Below are 8,779 nucleotides of genomic sequence, written 5' to 3' on the forward strand. Positions count from 1 at the left end.
AGTAGTAAAGGATCAGGGCGTCCCTCAGAATAATGAATGAGGTGAGCACAGCTGCCAGCACAGCTTCTATTCGACACCTTCAATGTGACAAGAGGACGTAAAGAAGCAACAACCATGAGGACACACAAACACAGTCCTTGATCTCCAGGTGTGACACAAGGAGGTCTGGCTTCAGGTCTTGCACATAAGGACCTTGGACGTCATCACTCCCAACCAGACAACAAGAAAAACACTGAACAAACTGAAGGTCAGTAACTCCTTCTTACATCTGTAAAAGAAGTGAAGTCACAGGGTGAACTGCTGTCCCCAAAATGGAAGAAGCAGTTTAGGGAAAGTAAATATTAATTGTCAGGGCCCCACAGATGTTCAGAATCATGCTGAGCATTTGTTGTAAATATCCATGTTTGCCCAGGCGTTCCTTGTTTATTGTCTAGCATAATTGTTCGTAGCACCCATGTGTCCTGGGATATCGGACTTGAGTATAAAGGATGACTGGCACAGATCCACAGTTCCTCTGACTCCAGGATGCCCCCAGGGGTTCACAGGGAGGCCACTACTGCTGTTGAAGTCTGTGGCTGTGACTGCCCAGACTTCTGGGAGGAAGGTGCCCCCTGTGAGGAAGCTGGGGACTGAGCTTCTGTTGTCTGCCAATGACTCCCAGGATCCTTCCCAATTACCTAGCATGGAACTGCCTGTGAGTGTCCTAGGCATGGGAGAGGTTGCTGACCCAGTCCAGCAAATGAGGGGTCCGTGACTCAGTCTGAACGATGTGTTTGAAGGGTCTGTAAAACCCTAGCTCTAGCCCTGACATTATGAATGGAAACCTTAGTGTATCTTAAATAATGAAACATTTTGTCTTTCGTTATGAATAGCCCTAGCAATACAATTGTCTATAGCAATACATGCAGGCAGGTAGATGCAGAGGGTCACAGCTTGTCTGATCAGAAACTCATGATCAGAAACCTCTGACAGATCTGGGAAGGGGTAGGAAAACCAGAACTGTAGCTGAAGAATTGCTGAAGACTGAGGGTGGGAAAATCTGAGAGTTGGGTGCACCCCAGGGGAATGGTCTCAGGATTTCCAACACTTTAAACTCTACCTCAAGGTTCCAATGACATTCTCAAAGAAAATATCAGAAAAAGAATTCTCATGTTCCCAGCAGAGAGAGGGGGAAAGATGCCATTTGGAAGTATACCAGAGCATTATCTTCTTTATAAGAAGACTTGACCACAGGAGGAACTAATTCAGCCGATCCTAATAGGATGGGGTTTCATCAGAGCATAACTGACCTGAGAGAAGAGAAACACCCAATTCCTTCCCCAACACTGAGAGCCTTCCAGTCTCCCCTAAGAGATGGGTAAAGGAAGAGCACCTGAGAAAGTCACGCTCAGGACACAGCTCACTAAAGGACAGAACTCCTCATAGGACTGTGCAGTGCTTCCCCTACCCCACACCTTACCCACCTCAACAGGGCTTCAGTGCAATAACAGAAAAAAAAGCTAAAACACCACACACCTTAGACACTATGTAAGAAGTCTCTACAAAATCCTAGTCCACAGAAAAGACAAAAACAAGGACATCATGGGGCTTCTTTTTCAGCTGGAGCATTGTCTTGTCATCCCTATATGTGTCTTTTGCAGGGACATAGTTTTTAATTAATGATTCCACAATGCCCATATTTCTTCCTGGGATCATACTGTTGTCTCACCTCCTCTGCATATGGTTTTTCCTCTTCTCCTGAAACATAGACAAGCCACAGTTTCCCTGCTCTGCACCATATGACGATTCTGCCATCACGGTTCAGCCTCATTACTGAGCCTCTGATCTGCGCCTGCACAGGGAAGAGAGAGTTGACAGTAGTTAAGCAGGGCCCTGGACCCCTGATGCTGAGTGTACAGGGACAGATCAAGTGAGAATTTACACAATAGAAGACAGATGGGGAAGTAGGGGGTGTGTCTGAGGGACACAGGGGACAGCAGAGAGTGGGCAGAGATTAGAACTCTGTCCAGCTGGCTCTCATTGTCCCCATGGAAGCTGAGAGATGCATCTTAGGACACAGTTCCCAAGGCTATTATGAGAGATGCAGACCAAAAATTCACCCAGCAGGACTCTGATGGGTTTCTACCAGTGTGCTTGTCACCCTGAATCTTCCACATGGAAATATGAGTGGAGCGCTTGCCCCTAAGGCAGTGGCTTCTCCCTCCAGAACACAGAGGGACGGATGGAGAGTGGGACAAATCCTGAAAATCAGTGTCCATGGTGTGGATGAGGATCCAGAGGCTAAAGTGCCTCACAGATCAGAGACACTATGGGCAGAGGTTATGGACAATGATTACTGCAATGTGGGGATGCGTGCTTGACTGAGAAAAAAGGACCATTTAGGGACAGTGTGGACCTGGACTGAGCTAAACTTTAGGGAAAATTATTCTTGATCAGGGTAAGATAAGAATCCTTACAATGATTTGCAAGTCAGGAAAGAGAGCAGGTCATTTTAACACCTGAGAAAATAAAGGTCTCAGTGAATGGGAACATCTTATTTACAAATGAGGAAAGCTGCTTCATTCTGTGTTGCCTGCAGTGAGAATGTGAGAAAAGAGAGTCACAAACAACAAAGCAGGAAATGACCCTGGGGGACATCTGGGAGTCAGCAGAGCAGAGGAAACCTCAGATTCCAAGAGGAACCCCCATCTCCTCTCTGCACCTGCTCCATGGGGCACCGGAGCTGGGTGAACATTGAGCTCCCCCTGCAGCCCAGACCCCTCCTGTATCCTGAGAGAGGTTTGTGTTTGAGCTCACACCAACTTCCCCTCACTGTCCCTCACACAGTAATATGTAGTCATGTCCTTGAAGGTCACAGAACTCAGCTGCAGGGAGAAATGCAGCTTGGACATGTCTCTGATGATGGAGATGAGGCTCTTGAGGGATGGGGCATAACTTGTGCTGCCAGCAGAACTAATGTATCCCATTAATTCACACCCCTTCCCTGAGTGCTCATGGATCCATCTCCAATCATAACCACTGGTGATAGAGTCACCAGGGACTGTGCAGGTGAGGGACAGGGTCCGCGAGGGCTTCACCAGTCCTGGGCCTGACTCCTGCAGCTGCACCTGAAACAGGACACCTGGGACAAGAAAAATCTATCCCTGTAAGTCATGTGCAGTCACAACCATCCCACAGACACATGTGTGACATCTGAGACACTCACTTTGTGGAGCTGTCACCAGGCAAAGGAGACAACCCCACAATCTCATCTTCTATTAGGCCTCAACTCTGCCTTCCCAAGAGCTGAGCCCTGTCTGAGGACAGACCTGTGAGCTTCCACAGCCCAAGTGTCAACATTTACCCTTGAGCTTGAAGGAAAATTGTCATGAAGGGAAATTTGTTCATATAAGTGATTATAAACTTAGGTGAGGCACATTGCCTGTATGAATTTTTTTTACTTAAAATTATTTGACATGCAATCATGGAATGGAAGAGACCTTGGTGAATTTGAAACTTTCCAAAAGGTGTCCCCAAGTTTCTGAGCCCAGATCTACCTTCCTTCAACCCCTGCTTTCCATGCTGTCTTGGTGCAGCCCAACTCTCCTTCATAAACCCAGGCTCTTCTTCTTACTTCCCAGCACTGATCCCAGCTGAACCCCTGCTTTCTTTCCCTGTACCTGCTCCTCTGATGTGGTTCTCATCATGCCTGAGAGTTTGTTAAATTGTAACATGGTTGCTGTTCCATGAGTTTCTGGCCTGCCCATTGCTCTCCGTCCTGTGATATATGACAGAGCACATCAGAACCCAGGGAGACTCTGCAAAAACTGGTGCCCTGTGCCTTCCTCAGTACACTGATTCTTACTGGGAAAGACAAAAGGACACTTTTATGCCCCTTTCACAATGTGATTCCTGGGCACCCAAAGTGTAAACATTTCCAATCCTTCCTTTAATCCTCCAATTTCATTAGATATCCCAGCTTAAAAAAAAAATCAATTACAATGGTCACCATGCAAGCAGAAAATAATATTGAAAATCATTCATCTGTGTGAAACTTTTAATAATATAGTTTTCTTTGATGGCCATGTGCTGGGGTCCATAATGGCCACACCATGACTGCAGTCATTGCCCAGCACAGAGAAAGAGGCCAGGGACTGGGCTGGACGCTGGGCAGAGTCAGCCCCTGGGAGCTCCCTCCTAGTCCCAAGGGCAGGTCCATGTCACGGAGGGACAGCCCTTCATGTCACATTAAACAGAAGAAGAGGGAATATTGAATTTCAGATGGACTATTTTTTTTTACTTCTTTTGTAAAGACACTCAACATGAGCTCTACTCTATTTACACATTGTAAGTGCACAGAACAGTATTGGTCATGCTGGGCCCAGTGTTGGCACTTGTTCCTCCCGTGTAACTGAAATGTTATACATGTTGAACTTTAATTTAAAGAGCCAGGCTGTGAGTGTGTATGTTGTATCTGTGCACATTTCCATTCACATCATTAATCATATGCTCTATCTTACATCAAAATAGCAAAAACATATGTTACGTGTTGTCTTCAGAATGAAGGAAAATGGTGGGGTGTGCACTGGAGACTAACAAGCTAAGCACGCGTCACCTCAGTCTGTCTGTCTGTCTCTCTGAGAGAAGAGAAAAAATGAATCCCCTCCCATTCCCCCAAGAGACTTGCTCTCTCCCCTAAGGGAGGGTAAAGGGAGAAGCACTTGGGAAGGTCCCACCAATGACACCACTCACTAAAGGACAGAACTCATCATAGGACTGTGCACTGCTTCCCCTACCCCACACCTTACCCACATCAACACGGAATCTGTATCATGACAGAGAAAAACTTTAACACCACGTGCACCTTAGACACTACTTAAGAAGTGTCCATGAAAATGTAGCCCACAGAGGAGACAAATACAAGGACATCAGGGGACAATTTATGGAGTCTGTTGCTTGTATTTTCATCCTGTCAGGCTTGGGCTCCCAGACCCTTCAAACATCTTGTCCAGATGGGGTCACAGATCTCTCCAACCCTTTATGCAGACACGGTTGTGGAAACTTCATATTCAGACTAGGTCAGAGACACCTCATATGACACACAGGCTGCATCACAGATCCCTCAAAATCAGGTCATGAACCAGGTAATTGGAAAAGATCCTGGGAACCAATGGCAAAGATGGTGGCCTTCATTCAGATGTGGGCTCAGCCACAGCCCACACAGCAGCAGCTTATAGAAGATCCTGCAGCAGCAGAAGCCTGGTGGCCTTCCACAAGGTGTGGGTGTGTCCAGGCAGCCAGTGTGGATCAGAACAGATTGTCCTTTTCACTTAAGTCAGATAAGCAAGGAATACCTGGGTGCACATGCACAATTACATCAGAAGGCAAAGAAACAGGGTGTAGACATGTGCAGTTCATGTATTTACATCAAACAGGCTAGGTCATGCTGGGCAAGATTCTGAACACAATCATTTCATTTCATTTTCCTTACATCATCCTGTTTACATAGTCATTTGCAGGGACAAAGTTTTAAATTAATGACTCCAGCCTGTCCGTGTTTCTCCCCTAGATCACGCTGCTGTCTCACCTCCTTTGTATATGGAATTTCCTCATTTCCTGAAACACATATGAGCCATAGGTTCCCTGCTCTGCACCACGTGACGTCTCTGCCTTCATGGCTCATCTTCATCACTGAGCCTCAGATCTGCAGCTGAACAGGGAGAGTTGACAGGAACTGAGCAGGGCCCTAGACCTGTGGAGCAGAGTGTGTGGGGACAGATCAGGTGAGAATTTACATGAGAGAAGACAGAGGGTGGCACTAGGGTGAGTGTCTCTGGGATACGTGGGGACAGCAGAGAGTGGGCAGGACTCAGGACTCTGTCAGCTGGTTCTCATTATCCACATAGATTCTCCCCATGGAAGCTGAGAGTCAAGTCATAGGTCACAGGTCAAAAGGCTACTTTGAGACACGCAGCTCAATATTCAGCCCAGCAGGGCTCTGCTGGGTTTTTATCTCTGTGCTTGTCACCCAGAATCCTCCACATGGAAATATAAGAGCTGTGTGTGGCCCTCGCAGGCAGCTTCTTCACCATCCAGGACACTGAGGAATGGACAGAGAGAGGGACAAATACTGAAGAAAAGTCCCAGTGAAAGGAACCTTCTCATCTGCACATGAGGACAGTAACTTCATTCTCTGTTGCCTGCAGTGAGAATGTGAGAAGTTAGAGTCACAAACAACAAAACAGGAATTGACCATGAGGGACATCTGGGAGTCAGCAGAGCAGAGGAAACCTCAGACCCCAAGAGGAACCCCCATCCCCTCTCTGCACCTGCTCCATGGGGCACAGGAGCTGGGTGGGCCTTGAGCACCCCCTGCAGCCCAGACCCCTCCTGTATCCTGCAGGGAGGTTTGTGTCCTGGCTCACGCTGACTTCCTGTCACTGTGTCTCTTGCACAGTAATACACGCCTGTGTCCTCGCCTGTCACAGAGCTGAGCTGCAGGGAGAACTGGTTCTTGGACGTGTCTCTGGTGATGGAGGTGTGGCTCTTGATGGATAGGTTATAAGCTGTGCCGCCACCAGAACTAATGTATCCCATCCACTCAAGGCTCTTCACTGCGGGCTGGCGGATCCAGCTCCAATAAAAACCACTGGTGATGGAGTCACCAGAGACTGTGCAGGTGAGGGAGAGGGTCTGTGAGGGCTTCACCAGTCCTGGGCCCTACTCCTGCAGCTGCACCTCGGACAGGACACCTGGAGACAAGGAGAATCAGAACCTGTCAGTCACATGCAATCACAACCATACCGTAGACCCATGTCTGACATCTGAGACGCTCACCTTGCGGAGCTTTCACCAGGCAAAGGAGAAGACCCCACAATCTCATCTTCAATTAGATCTCAATGCTGCCTTCCCCAGAGACCTGAGCCCTGTCTGAGGACAGACCTGTGAGCTTCCACCTCGCATGTGTCCACATTTACCCTAGAGCTTGAAGTAAAAATTGCATGTGGGAGAGCTCTGTCCTTTCAAGCAGTGAGGATCTGAGGTGGGTTCAATTGTATATTTTGAAACATTTATATGTTTTTTTCCTTTAAATTCTCTGACATGTATTTATGGTATGGGAGGGAATTTAGTGAGCTTCAAACATTCCAAAATTTGGCCCCAGTTTTCTAAGCCCAGATCTACCTTCCTTCAACACCTGTGTTGTGTGCTCACTTGGACACAGCCAAACTCTTCCACATAAACTCAGGCTCTGTGTCTTGCTTCTACAGTTCTGGTCTCAGCAAATCCCCTACTTTCTTTCCCTGGACCCTCTCATGTGGTGTGGTCCTCATCACACCTGAGAGCTTGTTACTTGTAATATTGTTGTTGCTACGTGAGTTTTAGGCCTGCCTTGTGTTTTCCATCCTGCCATACAAGACACAGCACATCAGAACCCACAGAGACTCTGCAGAAAATGGTGCCCTGAGCATTACTGTGGACACTGATCCTCAATGTTTGTGAAAGAGAAAAATCTTAAATTACTCCATTTTATGCTCATTCCTGTTTATCCAAACTTAAATTTATTTCTCACCCACGTTTTATGGATTTGAATCCTTCATTTAATCGAACCATCTCATCAGATATCAAAAAATAAAATCAATTAAAATGGTTAACATGAAAACAGTAATAACATCCCTATTACTAAACTTTTAAAAACACACATTCCCTTGATGTCCACTTGTCTGTGGGCATGAGAGCCAGTCCATGTTTGTGGGCATCGCTCTCTGGATGACTGCCCACCACAGAGAAAGAGGACAGGGGCTGGGCTGGATGCTGTGATTTGTTTGCTGCTGTCAGCTCCAGTTCAGTCCCAAGGACAGCTCCATGTCAAGGAGGGACAGCCCATCAAGTGTCCTGAATGAATGACAGGAGCTGCTGATGGGCCATTTGGGGATGATTCTTCAGGTCCTGTTGACTCATATATTGTGTTGCAGTTTTATCAAAATATTAAAAGTCCTGTTAAAAGGTGATTAAAAACAAATACCCTGAAATGACAAAGCAAGTATTAGAACCAGAATAAGATGATACAGATTTTGGATTTATCAGAGAGGAGATTTGAAATAACTCTGTGTATGTGCATCTGTGTTTCAGTTTTTTTTTCAAACCTTCAGCTGACTCTACAGAGTCCTAGTTGCAAACCTCTGTTTGTCCAGGAGAACTTATCAGGATGCTCTGCCTCATGGAGAAACAGCCCAGCATCTCAGTGGAATAAGGTACAAGAACAGAGATCTACATCTTGCTCATTTCTATTCTAACATGCTCAGGAGGGAAGTTGCAGTGAGAAGAGGTGACTGATTCATAACGTCACGCAGGAACCCAGACTCCCACAAATTTCAGAACCAGAATCTGCAACTTGTGCACAGACATTTAACAGAAAACAGAAGGTGAGGGAATGGTGAATTTCAGGTGGAATATTTTTTAACTACTGTAAAGACACTCAACATGAGGTCTCTCTAGTAACACAATTTAAGTGCATGACACAGGATTGTTAACCACGTATGCAGTGTTGTAGAGCAGATCTCTAGACCTTGTTCATCCTGCATAACTGGAAGTTTCCTCCTATAGAATGTTGAGTTAATTAGCCAGGCTGTGAGGGTTTATGTTATAACTGTGTACATTTCCTTTGGTATAAATAGCTGTATGGTACTGACTTACATCAAAAGATAAAAAGTGGAGAAAAAATGGCGACGGGTCTGGAGCGCTCGCGTCAGGAAACAGCGCGATCCTGAGAGCTGTGTGCTGTGATACCAGAGTATAGACT

At 46.4% G+C, this 8,779-nt stretch overlaps 1 pseudogene and 1 gene segment (V, D, J or C); both read right to left on the reverse strand.

Moving 5' to 3' along the window:
• Positions 1 to 2,792: 2,792 nt before the first annotated feature.
• On the reverse strand, positions 2,793 to 3,251 carry LOC103609012. The segment is given in 2 exon segments: positions 2,793 to 3,121; positions 3,206 to 3,251. Coding segments are annotated over 2 exon segments (375 nt in total).
• Positions 3,252 to 3,587: 336 nt separating this feature from the next.
• On the reverse strand, positions 3,588 to 6,862 carry LOC103609013 (annotated as a pseudogene).
• Between the last annotated feature and the right edge of the window lie 1,917 nt (positions 6,863 to 8,779).

The sequence above is a fragment of the Galeopterus variegatus genome, unplaced genomic scaffold (assembly GCF_000696425.1).
Source record: "Galeopterus variegatus unplaced genomic scaffold, G_variegatus-3.0.2 Scaffold9082, whole genome shotgun sequence".
NCBI classification, from domain to species: domain Eukaryota; kingdom Metazoa; phylum Chordata; class Mammalia; order Dermoptera; family Cynocephalidae; genus Galeopterus; species Galeopterus variegatus.